This window comes from Castanea sativa, chromosome 11 (assembly GCF_040712315.1).
Source record: "Castanea sativa cultivar Marrone di Chiusa Pesio chromosome 11, ASM4071231v1".
Taxonomy (NCBI): Eukaryota; Viridiplantae; Streptophyta; class Magnoliopsida; order Fagales; family Fagaceae; genus Castanea; species Castanea sativa.
This window is the reverse complement of record NC_134023.1, coordinates 66,406,102-66,428,891: the sequence shown is the minus strand read 5'-3', so window position 1 is coordinate 66,428,891 and position 22,790 is coordinate 66,406,102. Positions and strand designations below refer to the sequence as shown.

At 34.3% G+C, this 22,790-nt stretch overlaps 1 protein-coding gene across 1 annotated transcript; it reads left to right on the top strand.

Annotated features, from left to right (window-relative positions):
* Positions 1-6,079: 6,079 nt before the first annotated feature.
* On the top strand, positions 6,080-22,576 carry LOC142617576 (carotenoid 9,10(9',10')-cleavage dioxygenase 1-like). The gene is made up of 14 exons (XM_075790477.1): positions 6,080-6,325; positions 8,646-8,716; positions 8,975-8,989; positions 10,568-10,679; positions 10,946-11,045; positions 16,137-16,199; positions 17,070-17,168; positions 17,252-17,436; positions 17,520-17,658; positions 19,846-19,963; positions 20,043-20,144; positions 20,418-20,669; positions 20,999-21,110; positions 22,173-22,576. Exons 1-14 carry the CDS (start codon positions 6,080-6,082, stop codon positions 22,200-22,202), a joined length of 1,644 nt encoding a protein of 547 aa, XP_075646592.1. The 3' UTR covers positions 22,203-22,576.
* Positions 22,577-22,790: the final 214 nt, after the last annotated feature.

Below are 22,790 nucleotides of genomic sequence, written 5' to 3'. Positions count from 1 at the left end.
TGTATGGTATTTTACTTTCAAGAAATCAAGTATAGAGTAATTTTTTTTCACTTTCTTTTTTCTTTTGTAAATTTTATATTATTAAGTGGATTATAAATATTTAAGATATTAATTAGTATTTAGAATGTGGACTTTGGAGTGATTTATCTTTATTTTTTTTCTAATTTTTGTTTGTATAGTACTTTACTTTCAAGAAATCAAGTACTGGGTAAATTTTTTTTCACTTTTTTTTTTATTTATAAATTTTATATTATTAAGTGGATTATAAATATTTAAGATAGTAATTATTATTTAGAGTGTGGACCGTGGAGTGATTTATCTTTATTTTATTTTATTTTTCTTTTTGTATGGTATTTTACTTTCAAGAAATCAAGTATACAGTAATTTTTTTTCACATTTTTTTCTTTTGTAAATTTTATATTATTAAGTGGATTATAAATATTTAAGATATTTATTAATATTTAGAGTGTGAATTGTGGAATGATTTATCTTTATCTTTTTTTTTTCTTTTTGTATAGTACTTTATTTTCAAGAAATCAAGTACTGTGCATTTTTTTAAAACATTTTTTTTTTTGTAAATTTCATATTATTAAGTGGATTATAAATATTTAAGATAATAATTAGTTTTTAGAGTGTGGACTGTGGAGTGATTTATTTTTTTTTTTTGTATGGTACTTTACTTTTAAGAAATCAAGTACTGGATAAATTCTTTATTTTTTTCACTTTTTATTTTGAAATTTATACTTTAAGTGGAATATAAATATTTAAGATAGTAATTATTTTTTAGAGGGTGGACCGTGGAGTGATTTATCTTTATATTATTTTTTTTGCATAGTACTTTACTTTCAAGAAATCAACTACAGAGTAATTTTTTTTCACTTTCTTTTTTCTTTTGTAAATTTTATATTATTAAGTGGATTATAATATTTAAAACAGATTTAGATTTTAGAGTGTGGACCGTTAAGTGATTTATATATATTTTTTGTATGATACTTTATTTTCAAGAAATAAAGTACCGGGTAAAATTTTTTTTCACCTTTTTTTTTCTTTTGTAAATTTTATATTATTAAGTGGATTATAAATATTAAAATAGTAATTAGTATTCGGAATATGAACCACGGAGTGATTTATCTTTATTGTTTTTGTATGGTACTTTACTTTCAAGAAATCAAGTACATGGTAAATTATTGTTTTTTCAATTTTTTTTCTTTTATAAATTTTATTTTATTAAGTGGATTATAAATATTTAAGATAGTAATTAGTATTTAGAGAGTGGATTGTGAAGTGATTTATCTTTATTTTTTTTTTCTTTTTGTATGTTACTTTAGTTTCAAGAAATAAAGTACTGGGTAATTTTTTTTCTTTTGTAAATTTTATATTATTAAGTGGATAATAAATATTTAAGATAGTTATTAGTATTTAGAGTTTGGATTGTGGAGTGATTTATTTTATCATTCTTTTGTATGGTACTTTAGTTTCAAGAAATAAAGTACTGGGTAAATTTTTTTTTCACTCTTTTTTTCTTTTGTAAATTTAATATTATTAAGTGGATTATAAATATTTAAGGTAGTAATCAGTATTTAGAGTCTGGACGGTGGAGTGATTTATCTTTATTTTCTTTTTCTTTTTCTTTTTGTATGGTACTTTACTTTCATGAAATCAAGTACTGGGTTTTCATTTTTTTTTTCTTTTGTAAATTTTATATTATTAAGTGGATTATAAATATTTAAGATAAAAATTATTATTAAGAGTATGGATCTATGGAGTGATTTATCTTTACTTTTATCTTTTTTTTTTGTATCGTATTTTTACTTTCAAGAATTGGGTAAACCCTATAAAAAAAAGTATTGGATAATTTTTTTTTCCACAATAAATGGGTATTAGCATCAAGTCATAACAAATATGAAGCTAGACAATATAGTGAGGGAAGTTGAGAGGGAATTTAAAATCGAATTGATTGTGATTGGTCAAAAACTAGCCAGTCTCAAAATAACAAAAAAAGGGTAAGAAATAACATCGTTCGTATTAATTTTTCAGATTTACTTTGCCTTTTATTCCTGAAAATATACTTCCTAATTATTTTTTGACCATTACATAAATTTATTGCAATGATGAATGACAATTTGTGTAATCTTGTTAAGTTTTAATGTAAAATGTCTTTGTTTTTCGTTTCACAGCTAGTTTTAGCTATCTTATTTGGTTCAATACCAGAAATTTGAGAAATTAACAAGAAAATTATTTTCAAGAAGTAGTTATATAAGCTGTTATGGGGTTTTACATTTTTTATTTGTTGGCTTTGTTAATTGCTTATTTGAATTATTTTTTGAACTTCGGCCGAGCTCAGGTCCTGTAGTTAACTTGGCAACTTGGACTGATAATGTTGGTATAAAGATTTGCATTGACAATGATTACACCAAAGAATGTTTACTCTCCCCTTAACCCTAACGGTACACGCCTTTGGTGTTGCCCTAAAAGTGCAGTCTCTCAAGTTTAGCAGTGTTGCAGTGTTCTTCCTTTGGCGTAATGTTTACATGTGTAAGGCTAGGATGGATCATATATATCAGCCTTAGTAAAAGAGTTAAATGTCCTTGCCCCCAACCTTAGTTATAGTACATATAGTATTTGTGATCAATTTGAAAAATAACAAGCCCATCCACGTGTATGCTAAGTGATGTTTGAACTACAAAAATAATGTATTTATTATATTATATTTATTTAGTAGTGGATTTTTTTTCACATAAATAATCCCTTTTTTGAATTTTTTTAAAGTCATAATTCCACTTACAAATAGAAAGATTTTTAGTTGTTAGATAAATATAAAGTACAACTATGTAAATCTGCATTATGTAATTTTTGGGGAAAATGTATTGATTTTGTAAATTTCTATTTGTTGGATAGACATCAAGTATGTATAGAATGTCTAAGTAAATAATGTTTGCATTGGATTGCAAAATATAGAATTTGGCAGGTGAGGATTTGCATGTTAAGCTGCACCTTTTGACATAAGCCAGGTGTGATGCTTCATGCTTGTAGTCTTTGAGGTTTTTTTTTTTTTTTTTTTGACACTGATGTAATGATTTACGGTTAATTTCTTTGGAGTAAAAGTTGTACCAATTAAGTTTACTAAAATACACAAGAAACGTGTAAAAAATTGGGAAAAGTTAATGCCTAGTAGTATTAAATTTTGTTTGGCAGGGCCAAGTGGGGCAATAGACTCCATTTCTTTAAGGTATTTTTTGATATTGGTGTAATGATTTATGAGTCCAAATATTCTGTTCCACTTTTCTTACTTCACTTTATTCCACCAATAAAAATTTGCTATATGTTCAGCTAATTAATTAAATAGTACCATTAATAATGGTAATATTTAATTAATTAGGTGAACATGTGGGAAGTTTCTTTTGGAATAAAATTTGTACTAGGCTACTAAAATACAAAAGAAATGTGTAAAAAAATGGGCAAAGCTAATGTCTAGTATTATTAAATTTTGTTTGGCAAGGTCCATGGGGCAATTGACTATTGCCCCTATCCCCCAGCTTTGAGAAAATCCATTATGTCTCAGTAATATGCATCTTTTCCCTCACATGAGGGTAGACCCCAAACATGATATACAACCTCCCTAGCTTCGCCCTGCATGGGCCATTTAAAAAAAAATATTAAATTGCAAGTTATGGTGGGTCAATGTGTGCAATGGTAGACTAATTTGGGATTATTATGATACTTTTGGAATAAAATTTGCACTAGGCTAGTAAAATACAAAAGAAATGTGTAAAAAAATGGGCAAAGTTAATGCCTAGTGTTATTAAATTTCGTTTGGCAAGGTCAACGGGGCAATTGCCTATTGCCCCTACCCCCTAGCTTTGCGAAAATTCATTATGTCTCATTAATATGCATCTTTCCCCTCACATGAGGGTAGACCCCAAACATGATATACACCTCCCTAGTTTCGCCCTTGCATGGGCCATTTTAAAAAAAAATATTAAATTGCAAGTTATGGTGGGTCAATGTGTGCAATGGTAGACTAATTTAGGATTGTTCTGATTCGTTTGGAATAAAATTTGTACTAGGCTAGTAAAATACAAAAAGAAATGTGTAAAAAAATGGGCAAAGTTAATGCCTAGTATTATTAAATTTCATTTAGCAAGGTCAACGGGGCAATTGCCTATTGCCCCTACTCCCTAGCTTTGAGAAAATTCATTATATCTTAGTAATATGTATCTTTCCCCTCACATGAGGGTAGGCTACAAACATGATATACAACCTCCCTAGCTCCACCCCTGCATGGGCCATTTAAAAAAAAAAAAAAAATTAAATTGCAAGTTATGGTGGGTCAATGTGTGCAATGGTAGACTAATTTGGGATTGTTCTGATTTTTTTTTTTAGTTCTCCTAGGAACAACGAAATTTTCATGACCTTTTTACATCTCCTTTTTATTTATTTTTTACTACTAAATGACTATTTCACATTTCATTCACGTAGCATTTGAAAGATAAGATTATGGACATAACCAATTTCATACTCAATTTCAACATACTAAAATGGTAGTGGCGACTTCAAGAATTTTGTTCAGGGTGTTCCTATTCCACTTTGAAAAATTTTTGGGTTATTTCGGTCTATTTCGGGTGTTTCAGGACATTTTGGTAAATACTGGCCGCAATTCAAAATTTGGCAAGTATGAAGTTTGTACTTAAAAAAAAAAATTCTTAAAACCAAAACAAATTTGCATTTTGCATACCGAAAAACCTCAAAAAGAAAAAAGAAAAAAAAAGAAAAGAAATTAATGAACAAAGGTACCGGTACAATAAACTATAAGTTCATTTGAAATATTAATCAAATTATTAATTATTGTTGTTTAGTTGTTTCATAAATTTGTTTGTCTTTTATAAACTATAATTTGTTGTATTGTCGTTTCATTAATTATTAGATTATAAAATTATTAATTTTTGTTTAGCTTAACATAATTTAATTTGTTTGTCTTTTATAATGTATTAGTTAATTAAATTATTAAATATTGGTGTTTAGTTGCTTCATTCATTTTTTTTACTAATTATTAGGAGTCTAGCACACACTTCACTGTGCGTAAGCACACACCTCATGTGTACACACACCCCTGCCTCTGCATGCCTTTTAGTTCAAAATTGGTTTGGTATATAATTTTTGAGGGTGTTCCTGATATCGCTTGAGGGTGTTCCTTTTTTTTTTTTTTTTTTCTAAGGGTAAACAAATAAAAACAATTAAAAACAATTAAATTATTATATATATAAAAATAAAAATAAATTCAAGCCAGGGTGTTCCTAGGAACACCCTGGCTTCTGAGTGGCGTCGCCACTGTAAAATGGTCGATTGTGAGCGGCTTTAAAAAAATGTCGAGTCTACATAAAAAGTAGTAGACAAAAAGGGCTGACCATTTCAGCAAGTTGTAAAATTAGATGTATACCTAGATTTGTTGTCTGAAATAAGGAACTCAACTGGGTCCATCAATACACAAAACATGTGAGAAGATGTGAAAAAATTCATTCGGTTTCAACTTTCAAGATACTTTTCATTTTGTTGTATTGCTTTATTGACCAGTTTTTTTAGAGACAGTAAAAAATTCAATGGTGCGAATTTATATGAAAATCAATAAAAACTTGTTCATTGAATTGGTATAAAGAATATATTATGAAAATGATTGTATATTATAAAAAATACTTTCCTTGCATTGAGCACACCTTCGCACAAGTAGGAAACATAGTCAAATTCTCACGACTTTTACCACAAGTAATGTCAGATTGTGACTAACGTCTAACTGTCTATCACTTTCACATAAATTTATCATTTTTTATTTTCACTGCTTAAAGTTTATCACGTGAAAAATTGTACTACAAGTTATGCTATCTTATATATTTACATAGCCCCAAGAAGTTGTGGGTGCTCAAATGTGTGCCCTTGTTTACTTGACTTGTTGGTGTGACAATTTTTAAACTTGCGTACATGACTTGAAGCCTAGGTACTTGTCTGTTGACATTATAAAAATGGAGTGACTTCAATTCTCTAGTCACAGCATTGCTCTAATTCACACACACACACACACACACAGATGGAGGAGGAGAAGCAAAGGCACGGCGGTGGCAGAGGAGGAGGAGGGGGGATAGTGAAGGTGGCGCCAAAGCCGAACAAAGGGTTGAGTGCAAAGGTGATAGACTTTGTGGAGAAGGTGATGGTGAAGTTCATGTACCAGAACAACCATTCTTCTCTCCCTCACCACTATCTCTCGGGTTCATTCACTCCCGTTTCTGAAGAGACCCCTCCCACCACCAATCTCCTTGTCAAAGGCCACCTTCCTGTGAGTACTACTGTACTGTGTACACTGCTTGAACTACCACTTCTACTTTAACTACTAATACTACTTTATGAACTCACGGTCTGTTCTGCTTTTTTATTTTTATTTTTTAAATGTGTATATTGTTGTAAAAAAATGGATGGAAACGAGTGTTAGAGGATATTTTTCCTTAATAATGCCTACTCAAGTAAATCTAGCCTAGCTGAATCAACATTTTTCATTCATAAAATGCTTGGGGTCTAGCGAAGAAAGAGTTTGAGATGTGAGTCGTATATTTTTTTGGTTTGTTATTAGGTTAAGAGTTGCTCACTTGCCATACACGCACTGCCTGCCATGTGGACTGAAAACATGATTTCAGTTAAAGTTATGAATATGTGTTTACAAAACATGATTTCACCATTTCATTTAATTGAGACCATGTTTTCAAAAACATGTTTTCAAGTGCAGTGTGTATGAAGTGAGTAATGATGAGTGTGTAACAAGATTTTCCCTTTGGTTAAATACAGCTTCAGTTTTTTAGCTAATTTGCTCCACAACTTCTTTTTTGGGTATAACTAATAACCTAAACTTGAACGGCCAAGTGCTTTGTAGTTCCATGGTACTACTGGCATTTATGATGAGGATTTAAAAAAAAAAAGAAGTGCACTTCAACAAACTTCAGCAAAAGGTGCATCCAAAAAATTTAGTATATGTTTGGTGTTAATTATTTGGCTTATATAGGCATTTTAAAGCTTCACTTATTTTAGGAATAAGGAAAATTGTTGTCTGTAGCATTACTCTTAACTCTTAAGGCATTGATTCTCACTCAATCCTTATTCTACATTGTTTGTACAAATCACACATTTCACGTTATAAACGCGTCTATCAATAAAATAAAATGTGGACATCATGTGCGAAATTATGGACATTGTGTGTACAAATTTTACATCCATGTCAATACCACAACATCAATTGCCACCTCAACATCATGTTAATAATGAATGTTTTGACAAATCAAATCTAGAGGCCATCCTTCCCCTTTTCAAACAAACCAAATGGACCCCTAAGTTTCTTGAACAACCAAAAAGAGGGTTATATTAGAATTTTTAAACATTGCTTTGTAAAATTTATTGGAAGCTTTATTCTGGCTTTTGTGGAAAATTTTGGATTGTTTTCTCTATGATGGTGAAGCAATCTGACCAATGAGTTTTACCTCAACTTACACCTCCTCCCCTTATAAGTCCTTGGTGGAGGGTGAGATCATGAATTCATGACTCATTATATGCATGTGTAACTTATTAATAAAATAAAATAAAATGTTGCATTAATCTTAGTACTGTGTTTAATGGATGGTGAATATACTGTGTTTCTTAATTGAGAAATTTATCAAATTTGATAAATTGATATCTGATTTGAATTGAAAAAATCTATATAATCTAGATAACCTTTATAATTATATTTAAAGAATGGATATATTTGTTGCACAACTATGAAGGAACTATCACTTTAATTGTTGCCAAGAGCTCTTTAATTCAACTGACACTTTTTAGTGTTTTTAACTAAGATGTTTAGAGGTTCAAATTCTCCCACCACCAACAATCTAATTATCAAAAAAAGATATTTAAATTGTCACGTTCATAGTGTGAACCTAAAGAGTGTTACCATTTTGTATTGCTGTTACTTTGTATAATTGTGGATGCAAGGATGTGCTTTTAGTGAATAAGCAGTGCAGTTGAGTCTGGCGTTTGATATGTGAGCCTTCCAATTTATCTATATAAGATATGTAGAAAGTTAAGATTTTGTGTGAGTGAGTAAAGGAAAGTTTAGAAATATGTACTGAACAATCATTACAATGACAGGCAAGCCAGCTGTAGATAAATCTGCTAATTCAGGAGACGTTGTTGGTGATGCGCTAATTAGTCTTACTGGTACTAATCTTGTGTTTTCATTTCATTGCCATTATGAAACAAGCAAAACCAAAATCATGTGGCATATGCAAATGCATGCATACTCAAATGACAAGGTTTTATGTTTGCCGCACTTCCTTGACTGATTCTCTTTTGGCATTCTTGTTATCCTTGTAGCTTCTTGTACTTGTATACACTACCCCATCGTTGCAATATAATAAGTGGTCATTGTCACATAAGAACTTGCTTTCTTGAACACTTTCCTATTGCCTTGGGTTTTGATATGTGCTATTTCTTGTTTAAATTTTTATATATTTTGTTTTCTGGTGAACATGGTTGACAGATTGACCAATTATTTATTTATTTCTTGATACTTCAAGCTGCACCTTATCATGCCTCTGTGGCCAATGACATTGAATGTAAAATATGTCTCACAGGAATGCTTAAATGGAGAGTTTGTCAGGGTGGGTCCAAACCCAAAGTTCACCCCTGTGGCTGGATATAACTGGTATGTCTCTTTTGTCTTTTCCTTCTGGGGAACTATTTACTAACTTGGCTTAATTCCAAGTGAAGAAATATGTTCAACTGCCTTCTGTATATGAAGTTAGAATTTTTTTATAATCTTGGTCCCTTATCTTTTTGGTAGATTTCCTTTTTTTGGGGGGTGTGGGGGTGTTAAGCCTGGGATGTTCAAGTTCTTGTGAAAGAAAATTCAGTTCATAAGCAGTTCATAATGTACTTATTTCCTTTTTTACTCTCTTTGCAGGTTAGATGGAGATGGGTGCGTGATTTTCCGCTCCCTTATTCTACCAGTGTTTCTTGAAGAAAGAATTCTAACATAGAACTTCAGTACCTGGTTTCCCACTTCAGAATACCATTAATGTCTCTTTGCTTAGTGTGTTTGATATGTGGGTGCTTTTTTGGGGTTACTGACTGCTCAAAGGCCAATATTTTCCACAATGAAAATAACAAGAAGTGTCAGTTTAACATCTTATAAGATCCAAGTATTTAAAAAAAAATTGGCAACTCTATTTAATTTGAAATTACATCAATTGATCTACTCACCTCATTAAAATGTGATATTTGCATAAGAGAAATGATATGTCCACAACATTTTTACAACAAATCTTAAGTGGCAGGTTGTTATTGGTTGTTATTGTTGGGGCAAAAAAGTAATCTTAGTGTTAAGTTCAAATTTGAACTAATAATAACTAACCACCTATGATTTGTTGTAAAAATGTTGTAAAAATGTTGTGGACGTAGCACCTCTCTTTGCATAATATATGATCAGTACACATAGTGAAGTGTCAATTTTCTTGAGTCATCATATGTGTTGGCTATATGTGTAGTGAACCCTTGTAGTTCATTCTTTAGTTAGTATAGAATCAGTTGGCTTTTGTATCTGGTGCATAGTTGTCATACTAACTCCCATGAAATTTAATTGAAAAACCTTGATTTTTTGGATACAACTGCAGTCTGGCGATGGAGCCAAATAAATCATTTTTCTAGTAACTGAAATTACATAAGTGCTCTATTAGGTAAACAGATAAGCATTTGCTTTTTTTTCCCCCTTTACCACCTTTTTGAGGTTCTTCTCATGCCTAAATACGTTTAAGCTATTTGACACTGGCACTTGAGGTAAACGACACGAAGTTTGGATACAGATATTGTCTTGATATTAAACACTGAATTTTTACTGGTTTAACTACATGAATCACTGAATCAAATTTGCTATGAGTGAAAACTTTCTCCATGACTATTTCTGTGGTGGCAGGCATTGACTCTGAATTTTTACTAGTTTAACTGCATTGAATGCAACTGTCATGTTAATTAGTGAGTTCAAAGTATTTATGATTTTTTACAGAACCTGGTCTTAAGAGTGAAACATAATCGTGGAGTAATGTAATCAAAACCAACTTTGGATTTCCTGATGATATGCTCAATCATCAGAAAAGAAAGAAGATAATATGCTTGATTTCATTCTTTATGATCCCTGGGCAAGCTCAGCTGTTTTCTGTATTAGTGAAGGGAAAAGAAAACTTGGTTTTAGTTTGCTTATATCATTTCCTATTTTCATGATGTTTGTTACGCTATCTAGTGTTATATTCTGGTTGGTTTTGGTGAATTTTGTGTCTGTATTTTTGGTGGAGAGCACTTGATTGTTTCTAACCATCCTGCTAGTTTTATGTTAGTATATTATAGTTGGATATTTTCTGATATTTTGTTCTGCATTTTACAGACTTTCCACTTTTTCATTAGATTTTTTAGATTCATGAATGTTGTTGGGAACCCATTACATCTACCCCTTATTAATCTGTTAAAAGAAGAAGGGATTTAGGTGATACCTTTAATTTTGCAGTATGGTTCACGGTTTGCGCATCAAAGATGGGAAAGCAACCTATGTCTCCCGCTATGTAAGGACATCTAAGCTTCAACAAGAAGAGTATTTTGGAGGTGCTAAATTTTTTAAGGTATACACTAGTAAGCTATAGGTTTGTTTTGTTCTTTTCCTCTCTTTTCTGGTATATTCATCTGGTGGTTCATGCCATTAGGATTTCTCCACTTTTTAGTGACATGTTTTGCCTGTGCATATGAACTTTACTGCTAATGGGGTGATAAAAGATAAAGTTTGTGATAAAGTAATTGATGATTGTGATAAATGTCTGTTGTATTTTTTCAATTTAGTGGTTACATTACAATGTGTTGTCTCTTTTCTTATTTTTTATTTCATTTCCAGCTTGGAGATCTCACGGGATTGTTTGGATTGATCATGATGATCGTGCGAATGCTGAGAGTAAAATTGAAAGTATTAGATATTTCATATGGAACTGGAACTGGTAAGTTAGTCTAGTGTTCAAGTTTTGCTGGAATGAAAGTACATCATCTGCTAGGATTCTCATAGTTTCCTTTAGTACATTTCAAAAATGTTAAAAATACTGAATTCAATATTATTGTATTTCACACTGAAAGAATATACATGAGTGCCTTTATATAGTAGGCATATGAGTGCAGTACAAGTAAATATGAGTGCTATACAAGTAAACTAGTTTGGGCCTAAAGCCCACAACACTATACATGTTAACAGCCCCCCTCAAACTCAAGGTGGATGTGAGACCAACTTGAGGTTGTTAGCCAAAGTACGAAGGCGTCCCTTAGGATGTGACTTGGTGAAGATATCTGCAAGTTGATCTGTAGGAGGATTCGAGATTAGCTTGAGAGCACCATGGACAAGATGATAACGGATAAAATGATAATCGATCTCGATGTGTTTAGTCCGTTCATGGAAGACATCATTGTGAGCAATATGAATGGCACTCTTGTTGTCATAATAAAGAGAAGTAGCAGAGGATGTAGACACACCTAAGTCTTTGAGAAGCCATCGTAGCCAAAGAAGCTCAGATGTGGTATCAGCAAGGGCACGATATTCTGCTTCAGTACTAGAACGGGCCACATGAGTTTGTTTCTTACTTCGCCAAGAAATCAGAGAAGAACTAAGAAGAAAGCAATAACCAGTGGTGGACCTGCGATCAGTTGGATCTCCTGCCCAATCGGCATCAGAAAATGCACGGAGAACAAGAGGAGACTAAGCAGAGTAGAAAAGACCATGGAAGAGAGTGCCCTTTAGGTACCGAGGAATGCGCAGAACAACAGCATAGTGAGTCGATCGTGGAGCAGATAGATACTGGCTCACTTGGTGAACAACATAGGAAATGTCTAGACGACTAACAGTAAGATAAACTAGGTTGCCAACTAAGCGTCTGTAAAGAGAGGGATTAGACAATGGTTTCCCCTTTGAGGGAGTCAGATGCGCATTAAGCTCGACTGGAGTGTCAACAGTCTTGCTATCAGTGAGTCTAGCTCTAGACAAGAGTTCAGAGGCATACTTGGCTTGAGTAATGTAAAGTCCATCTGTAGAATGAGTGATTTCAAGACCCAAGAAGTAGCTGAGATGTCCAAGATCTTTCATCTCAAACTGCTGACTGAGAAAATTCTTGAGTTCTTGAATGCCACTGAGGTCATCACCAGTTATGATCATATCATCCACATACAAGAGAAGTAAAATAGTGCCTCTGTCAGTGCGACGAAGAAATAAGGCAGAATCATAATGACTGGCTATGTAACCCAAACGAGAGATGGTAGAGCTGAACTTGGCAAACCAAGCACGTGGAGCTTGTTTAAGGCCATAAAGTGCACGTCGAAGGTGACAAACCTTGTTTGATTCAACAGAGAGACCAGGAGGAGGTTGCATATAAACTTCTTCACTCAAATCCCCATTAAGGAATGCATTTTTGACATCCATTTGGAAAAGATCCCATTTACTGGCAGCAGCAACAGCTAATAGGGCACGAACAGATGAAATTTGAGCAACCGGAGTAAATTTCTCTTCATAATCAATCTTATACTCCTGTGTAAAACCTTTTGCAACAAGTCGAGTTTTATAGCGCTTAATGGACCCATCAGAGTGAGTCTTGATCTTATAGATTCACTTACAACCAACCACAGATTTTCTAAGAGGGAGAGTCACCAAATCCTAAGTATGATTTTTAGATAATTCATCAAGTTCCTCCTTCATTGCAATCTGCCATAAAGGGTTAGTAGAGGCCTCACAATAGGTGTAAGGCTCTTGTAGTGTATCAATGGTAGTATAACAATGATAATCAAGTAAATGTGTAGGAATGGACCTTACCCGAGTTGAGTGACGAGGTCGAATGTCTTGTACATGATCTTCAAAGGAGCAGAGCAAGGGAACCAAGATCAAGGTTTGGGTAGCTCGTCTTCGACCCGTTCATCTTCCACCGTTCATTAAAAGGGGAACTAGGAAAGGGATCAAGGATTTCGGTGATTGGACAGAGAAGTTAATAGGAGAATCAGGGAGCATTACAGTGAGGATCGTGATCGCCCATATGAGGGTTAAGAGCAACTACAGAAGGAATTTGCGTCTCATCCGGAAATAGATCTAAGATGTAAGAGGAAGATAAAGAAGCACGGAAGTGAGAGAGCTCGACAAAGAGGTGATGTTCCCAAAAGACAACATTGCGGGAGACACGAAGACGATGAGAAATAGGATCATAACACCGATACCCCTTTCGAGTTTCGCCATAACCAAGAAAACAACAAAGTCTTGACCTAGGTTCAAGTTTGTTATGCTCATGTGGCTGAAGAAGAACGAAACAAGCAAGTAGCCGAATGAGCGTAGGTGGTGATAGTCTCGGAGGTGACCCAAAAAGGCGCTCATATGGAGTTTGATTTTGGATGACGGTGGATCGGGAATGCGATTAATAGTATGAACAAGCATGAAGAGCAGCTTCGCCCCCAAAAAGGAGCGGAAACTTTGGCAGAGAGAAGCGCAGCATGAACAAGTGTCAAGAATATGACGAAGTTTTCGTTCGGCTCTACCATTTTGCCGAGAGGTACTGGACAAGTTAGTTGATGAACAAAGGCCATAGGAATGCAAAACAAACTTTTGGAAAGCATATTGAGTGTACTCAAGAGCATTACCAGATCGAAAAATTTTGATACGTTTAGAAAATTGAGTTTCAACCATTTTTGCAAAATTAGAATACACTTGCAATAATTCAGAACGATGTTTCTTATTAAAGATCCAGCTATAGCGAGAGTAATCATCAACAAAGACAACAAAATATTGAGATCCACCAATACTAGAGACAGAGGAAGGTCCCCAAACATCAGAATGAATAAGGTCAAAGATATCAGTGGATATAGATTCACTAGAATTGAAAGGCAAAGCTGGTTGTTTTCCTAATTGACATGAAACACAATCAAAATTTTCTGTAGACACTGAACCTAGCAAACCTCTAGAAGCCAATTGTTGTACACGGGAAGAAGATGCGTGACCATGTCGAGCATGCCAAAGAGCAAGAGAAGGAATAGAAGAAACTGCAGCAGCTGCGGTAATAGAAACAGGAGCAACAAGTGGAAGACGAAGGTTGTCCACGGGAAACATTCGCCCAACTCTGGGACCGGTCCCTAGCTCCTGTCCCGTCCTTGGATCCTGCACAATACACCCAGAATAATCAAATAGGATTCGATAACCCAGCTTAACTAATTGTCCCACATAAAACAAATTGTAAGAAAGGTCAGGAACATGAAAGACCCCAGAAACGGAGAGGTTGGAGATTGAAACGGAACCTATATTATGACCAGACATTGTGGAACCATTTGCTGTGCGAATAGTAAGAGGGTGTGGTGCAGGTTTAAGTTCAGAAAATAAGGACGAGTGAGGTGTCATGTGATTGCAACAAGCATAATCCATAAGCCAAGAGGAAGGAGACATACCGGACAAAGCTGAGAGAGAAAAGGAATAAGATGCATTACCAACCATACGAATGACATTGGCGATGATGTTTTTAAGGTCATCTGTGGTCATGGTGAAAGTGTGATCTGAAGACTTAGACTGTGCAAAGATGGGAGCCATTGGTTGGACACTCTCAATGTTAGCAATAGTGGCAGAAGAACCTGAAACAGCTGGTTTATTGCGTTGAAAGCAAGTCTCAATGTTATGGCCAAAACGTTTGCAAAAATTGCAAAAACGTTTGCTAGATAGTCGGCGACGATTGTTGCAAAAGGAAGAAGACCTGTCCTTATTCTTCATTTAGAAGCAAAATATGCAAAAATAGATTGCAAAAATGAAATCTACGTGAAAAACTGGGTAAGGAGCACCTGGGCTGCAAAAAGTCAACTCTGCGAAAAAGTCAACGGTCAACGGTCAGTGAACGATGACGTGGCGGGTGACGTCAGCAGCGCGCTAGAAGGTGACGTGGCAAGCTGACGTGGCAGGATAACGTGGTAGCTGACGTGGCAGCTGACGTGGCTAGGGCTGACGTCAGCAGGAGTAGTCTGGCGCGTGAGGCGCGTGGAAGCGCGTGGAGGCTCTGTTCGGCGCGTGGCGGTGCGTGGCAGCTCTGATCGGCCGTGGCGGCACGTGGGAGCGTGACCTTCAGTGCAAAAACTTTGGGCGGTGTGTGAGGGCGCGTGGAGGCTCCGATGACTGTGAGGTTTTCACGAAAAGGTAGATCGGAGCAAGACGATCTTCGTGGTACCTTCGGAAAATTTTTCGGAGCAATATTCACGGCGGTGCCGAAAAGGGCAGTGTCTTTGCAGTGTTCGAACTCTCCAACGGCGGCTGCTACAGGTCCGGAACCTGAGGACGATGTCTGGAAGACTCGAAGGTTCAACGGCGAAAGGCTGTGGCAGTTGTTGTGACAGCGGAAGCAATATTGAGAATGAAGTTACACTAATAAAGACAAGACTGCTAAGAAAAGGTCAGAGCAATGGCTCTGATACCATGTTAAAAATACTGAATTCAATATTATTGTATTTCACACTGAAAGAATATACATGAGTGCCTTTATATAGTAGGCATATGAGTGCATTACAAGTAAATATGAGTGCTATACAAGTAAACTAGTTTGGGCCTAAAGCCCACAACACTATACATGTTAACAAAAAACATTATGTATTATCTGGTTTTTGATTTTAATAAATCTTAAGGTTGACTTGGCTTTTCTATGTAGAGTACTAGTGTATTTATGGGTCTTTTATCGGTTGTATCCCTAAACATTAGGGTGCAGGCACATTGATATACCTGGAAATTATTTTTTTCCCTGTTGGAGACTTTAACATTGGACCTTAACCATCACCTCATACTATGAGTGGAGTGGAGGTGCCAATTAACCCAAAGGTCATTTGCAACTATTGGTGATATATTATATATTGTCCCAAAAGACCAAGCTATTAAGAAAGAGCGAATTGAATCATTCAAAAAATATTTTAACATTCCACCTCACTTGTGGGCCCTAACTCCCCCTAGCGTGAAAGTTTTGGGTGCATTTGATAGCCTTAAAGGCATTACAATCCATTTGTAATGGGTATATCTCATTTTTCCCCTATTTGTCATCTGTGTCCAGGTAATACTGCTCTAATATATCACCATGGAAACCTTCTAGCACTTCAAGAGGCTGATAAACCTTGTAAGCTTTCTCCTTTTGTTTTTACTTCTGGAAAAAAATAAAATAAGAGGGGGAGGGGGGGGGGGTGGTTTTTCTCTGCATTCCATTGATCAGATAGCCTAATAGGGAGATGTGTCTATATATCCCCATCAGCATATAAATTATCTATTTATATTTCTGGGTTGCTTTATTAATTGTAGTGCCATGATGATGTAACCACTATGTTAGGGGTGAGCATGGGTCGGGTTAAGGAGATTTTTTGATCCAACCCAACCCATCACATAAGTCCAACTTAACCCAACCCACATGGGTCGGGTTGAACCCATGGGTTAGACAATTTTTTTTATTACTATTATTATTAAATTGAGCAAAAAAAAAAATTAAATATAAATATATTTAAAAAACCCAAAGATTAGTATCAATGCAACTTCTTAAAAGCAGACAACACTAATGACTAAACAATGAGAGTAATTTGCTAGGGTTTGTGGGAACTAATTGGTTTTTATATAAAATAGGAAAAGCTGGTTATTTTAAAAAAATTATTAATTATATAGTATATTTTAAATATATGGGTGGGTTGGGTTGGGTTTAGTGAGTTTGAAATTTTATGACCCTAACCCAATCTGACCCGCTATCAAAAAAAATTTTGTAATCCAACCCAACTCACCAAGCCTTAAAAACCGACCTAACCTGGCGGGTTGGGTTGGGTTGGGTTGGGTTAGGTCAGTTTTGGCGGGTTGGCGGTACACCTATTGCTTTTTATGGTGGGCGGAAAAAGGCATTACAGAGTAATGCCAATTTGGTTGTCATATATGAAATCTTTCAAATAATTTATTACCTCAAACATAGAACTGAGATTGCTCTCACTGCAATACTTAGATGTCCTTAAAGTTTTGGAGGATGGAGATCTTCAAACTCTTGGCATGCTGGATTATGACAAGAGATTGGCGCATCCCTTTACTTCTCATCCAAAAGTTGACCCATTCACTGGTAAAGAGATCCTTATAAAAGAAACTCAGTAACTCATTGTGATGGGAAGAGTCCTTTTAACTTTACAGAATCATTCCATGCAGGCGAGATGTTTACATTTGGCAGTTCAAATTCACCACCATATATCACTTACAGAGTAATTTCCAAGGATGGTTTCATGCATGACCCTGTACCAATAACAATATCAGAGCCTATCATGATGCATGATTTTGCCATTACTGAGAACTATGCAATTTTCATGGATCTTTCATTGTGTGTCAGAGGAAAGGTATTGAACTTGTAAAGTTGTTGCAACTTGGATGAATCACATCACGTGCAACTTGGAATAATTGTTTAAATTTTGATTTCCAGGAAATGATGATGGAAAACACTATATTATGGAAATTTGACACGAATAAAAAAGCTCGCTTTGGTGTACTTCCTCGGTACGTAAAAGATGAGCTGCAAATAAGATGGTTTGAGCTTCCAAGTTGCTTCATCTTCCATAATGGTGTGCTTGTTTGCTTTGCAATCCTTTTGTTGTGCCAGAATGTACAGTGATTAGGGGGAAAATTTTAATTTTATTATCAAATTTTTATAGTAAAAAAAATACCATAATACCATTAGTTTTAAAACAAATTGTAAAAGTAAAACTTTTTTATATCACACATCTTGAAGTCACAATTTCAGGCTGAAATCTTTTCTTGATGATCCAATTCCATGCTTACTTCGTAATTTCACTGGGGGCAGGTGTATTCACATAAGTAGTGTGAAATCATGGTTGAAGATGTGATTTTACTGCACATTGAAATCTTAGGTTAAAGCAATGATTTCACTGTTGAGTACAACAACAAAACCTTATCTCAACACTTTGGGTCAACTATAGATCGTCACACAGCCAGCCCTAACATATAAGCAAGAGAGACAGTCGCCTAAGACTCCTAGTAAAAAAAGGCCTCCTAATTTTAACCAATAAAACTATTTTTGTCATTTTAACATTATTAATTAAGCTCAAATATTAACCAATAAAAAAAATAGTATTTTTTTTACGAAAGAGAAATTCTACATTCACAATATTTTTTACAATACTTTCACTATAAATTCTAAGCAGCAGGATGTTACTGACTGTTATTGGTGGTTAAACAAGTAATTTTAGTGGTATATTCAAATTAGAACTAGTAATAACTTAACACTTAGGATTTGTTGTGAAAATATTATGAATTTAACACTTCTAAAAAAAAGAGCAATAGACAAAAAATTTCACAAGATTTTTCACAACAATTGAGTTGACAAACTTTTACTAGTTTTCATCTAGGTCCACCACTAATGTTACTTTTTTTTTTTTTTTTACTTATTACTATTAATTTGCCACATCAATAGGTTTGAAAAGTTTTGTCAAATTTTTTGCGTCTATAGACATTCTCAAAAATAATTCTAGGTGGTCCATATTAATTAGTCATTTTTTCATATAACAAGATATTGTAGTTTAAGCCATATTTAAATTACTTTTTTTTTAAAGTCATTTTTAAACATATAAAAGGCCTCGATTAATTTTTTGTCTTAGACCCCTCAAACCATCAAGCCACCCCTGGATCATCCTCAACAGATGAGTCCAGGTAGGCCACATGAATCTAGTGGGGATGCCTCAATTTGTATCAATAAAGGATTCATTCTTCACAGTGCAATTCACCCCTGGGTAAATTGTCTTGGTTGAAATCCAATCTTCAACTTGCAATTTCACGTTGCATACTTGATATCCTCTCGTGGTGGTGGTGGTGGCAATTTTGAACCGAGCATAAAATCACATCGAGACACCATTTCACTTAATATCGTGACCTGAAGATGCAATTTCAAAAGATGTTGGATTTTAACAAATTGTTTCAAAACAACAATATTTTTATAATCTGATCACTTTTTCCTACTAACTCAACTATCAGAGCTTTTTGTTCTTGATTTGCATTAACATACTCTTATCACTTGGGATTGGCTACACAAATCTATTCATGCCTATCAGTTTTATAATCACATGACATCTTCAGTTAAATCTCTTGGGATCTACCCTTGATTTGTTGAGAACCTCCTTTTAATTTTTCATGCCTGCAGCTCCTTCCCTATTCACCATTGCATGGATTTGTTGACTGATAGAAATGGGACATTCTCAAGTGCTTAAATTAAAGGACATACTTCACCTTAATTTATTTATAAGTTCCATGTTTTCTATTATTCTTCTAAGTAACTTCTCTGGTAGAATTTTGGACATTTTCATTGACCCAAATTATTGTGACATCTTCCTGAAAGAATTTTGAAACATATTTGTGTCTTTTGATTCTAGAGGTTTTCACGTCACACCTTTTGTGTTTTTTTTTTGGAACTTGATGTTCATGTCCATGTCCATGTCTACATATCATAAATTGAAAATAAGGATGATGTATGTATGTTACTGATCAGGATAAATAAAGATGATGATGTATGTTGACCAGAGGAGCTGCTTCATTAGATTCAAGATTCTATCTTTGGTTATTTTGTATTTTCTTAATTTGCAGTCAATTCAATCTAGTAGAAAAGAGCTTATTCCTTACTATTAGTTGAGATTTGGCCGATTTCATTGTTCTATATTTGCAAATTTATAACTTCTCGTGGTTCATGATTAAGCTATAATTCAAGTTTATTACTTTTTTTAATGACTTCCTTTTGCTAGCCAATGCTTGGGAGGAGGAGGATGAAGTTGTTCTGATCGCTTGTCGCCTTGAGAATTTTGATATGGACAGGCTCAATGGGAATGTGAAAGAAGAGATCAAAACTTTTTCTTCTGAGCTGTAGGTCTTTCACCTATTTTATGAAATTTCAAAGCTCTATGCCTGCGTACATGTTTCTGATAGTTGACATTCTTTTCAGGTATGAGATGAGATTCAACATGAAAACTGGTCTAGCTTCACAGAAGAAATTATCAACGTCTGCTGTAGAGTTTCCTAGGGTAAATGAGAGTTACACTGGCAGGTATATATCCACTTTGGGTGATCAAAGAATTTGGGTTGTTTATTGTCAGGAGATCCATTCAAATATTGCAAAAATGCTCATTCTAGCAGCAGATTGGAGAAGCTAGATACTGAAAGGCTATATTTATATGATCCCTTTATTATTTTTGAATATGTTTTGAAACCAGTTTTTGTTTTGCGGCCTACTTTCATCATTTTGCTATAGCCATGCTTAATTCATTTCGTTTTCTCGGGTGTCAAGTCCTTATGTATTCCATCATTTGTATCTAAGCAGGAGACAACGATATGTATATGGAACCATACTTGAAAGCAGTGGAAAAATCACTGGGATTATCAAATTTGATCTGCATGCTAAACCAGATACTGGGAAAACAGAACTTGAAGTTGGAGGAAATGTTCAAGGCATCTATGACTTTGGACCTGGCAGATTTGGTTCCGAGGCTATTTTTGTCCCTCGTGTGCCTGGCATTACATCTGAAGAAGATGATGGCTACTTAATATTCTTTGTGCATGATGAGAATACTGGGTAATACTTTCATTTCTCCCACTTTTGACTAATTCATATTCTCTCTTTTAATTTAATGCACGAAAATTTTGATGATTAATGTTTTTGCTTTGTTAAATAAAGTAAATGCTAGTCAAATTATGAGATTTAAAGGTTTTGTAAGGAGGTTATTAAGGATTGATTGCTCCTAATTTTTGGAAATTTAGGCTTTTTAAATTGCATCAAAGGAGAAAAATATTACAATACATGCTGATATCCCAACTTGTTACATCAATGGTTGATGATACAGATTAAAGTTTTGAATTTTTTGATGATGATACAATCTCAAGTTTTCATTTATAATTATGCAGAAAATCATCAGTTAATGTACTTGATGCAAAAACAATGTCAGCTGATCCTGTAGCAGTTGTTGAGATACCCCATAGAATTCCACCCGGTTTCCATGCCTTCTTTGTGACAGAGGTCAGTGTTACATCAATTGCTTATGGGTTAAACTTCTTTCTTACATTTCCCAGTCTCGCTACAGTTGAAATTAACTTCATGGTTGAATTCCAAAGAGAGTTTTGAAAAGTAAAAATTTAAGGCAAACAAGATTTAGACAAATAAAATTGACAATGACAAGGATGGTGTGCCTGAGATTCATACTTTTGAAATCAATTACAATGTTTGCTTATTTTTTAAGAAACAAACACACACATACATAAGAGAGAAGGAATGTGGTTCTAACACAAAGGCATACCACAAATTCTTCTAAAACCCATGGTCACTTCCATTGCTTACTAAAGACCACTAAGTTTGAAAATAATATGGTACATATATCTATTTAATGCTCCCTCTAATGAACATCAGTTACATCTAATATTGGTAATGGCTCAACAAATATATCTAACACTATAATTTTCTAAAATTAATGATGTCTTTTATATTTGATACTGTTAGGGAAGCTGAAACATGCGATCAGGGTTAGGGTGTGGCTTTTGTAGTAGTTTGTAGGGTTTTACACTTGTCAAACAAGCAAGAATAAATATAATAAAATAAACATATCATCAAGCAGAGCCAATAGTTAAAAATCTCCCCTTCTCCCTTCCCTCGGGCCAAAGCTCACTTTATTACCCCGAGGACTTGGTGCTAGAAATGACAATTGAGTCAACTGACCAATTCACTGCTTTAGATCTGAGTCTTGTTGAAAAGAACATGCTTGGTAGCCAAAGGGTTGGTGCCAGAAATGGACAATTGAGTCACCAATTCACTGCATTAGATTGCAGTCTTACTGAATAGAGCTAAGAATATTTTCATTTAGACTTTGATAAGCATTGTAGCACAGTAGAGTGCATAATTTTTTTTTCTTGAGAATAAAGATAAGGTTCCACAAATTAATAGAAAAATATTTTAGTTTTCACCATGGAACTGCATTGTTAAACCTGTGATTATTTTGTTCCTACTTTTTTCTTCTGCTTTCCCTGTTTACCTCTTATTTATTTATTTATTGTGGTGGTTCTAATTCATATTCATCATTTTGTACAGGAGCAACTTCAAGAGCAGGGGAAATCATGATTGTCTGTTTGTTGGAAATCCCAGAATAACTTTGAACACAGAGAAACTGCAAGTGAAGAGGACCCAAGTAAACATCCACACCGAAAAATAAAATTGTACTCTCCAAATAATGTACCTAGGGATCCTTCTAAATTAAGAGGAAAAATTAAATTGTAATAATTCCCATGGCTCCCAGTAAGAAGTAACACTTAAAAAAATTGGACTTTGACAATATGATATGAGGGTTAATTATCAAATTTAGCTTATCTTTTCTAAAAGATTGTTTTCTGTCTCTATTAGTACTATCTTATTCTCTATTACAGTAAAATGGTATTAGAGCTGAACATCATTGTTTCATGAGGCTGGAAGCATACAAAATTTTTGATGGAAGCTCCTTGAACATTTTGTACTATGTTCCCCATTGCTTAAATGGGAAACTACTGCTAGAAACTTATAAAAATATTCTGCTGGCCATTGTCATCCAGCTTGAAGTATGTATCCATGGCAGTTTTTCTTTCTTTTCCCTGTCATTATAAAGATTAGTAAGTTTCCCGTGCGATACACAGATACTGTTGTAATGTTTTATGTAAATTTGTTTTTGAAAAATAT

Coding starts and splice junctions, on each gene's coding strand:
- LOC142617576 (XM_075790477.1), top strand. CDS start 6,080: ATGGAGGAGGAGAAGCAAAGGCACGGCGGTGGCAGAGGAGGAGGAGGG. Junction 11,046..16,136: donor TTCATATGGAACTGGAACTG/GTAAGTTAGTCT, acceptor ATCTGTGTCCAG/GTAATACTGCTCTAATATAT. Junction 17,659..19,845: donor TTGCTTCATCTTCCATAATG/GTGTGCTTGTTT, acceptor TCCTTTTGCTAG/CCAATGCTTGGGAGGAGGAG.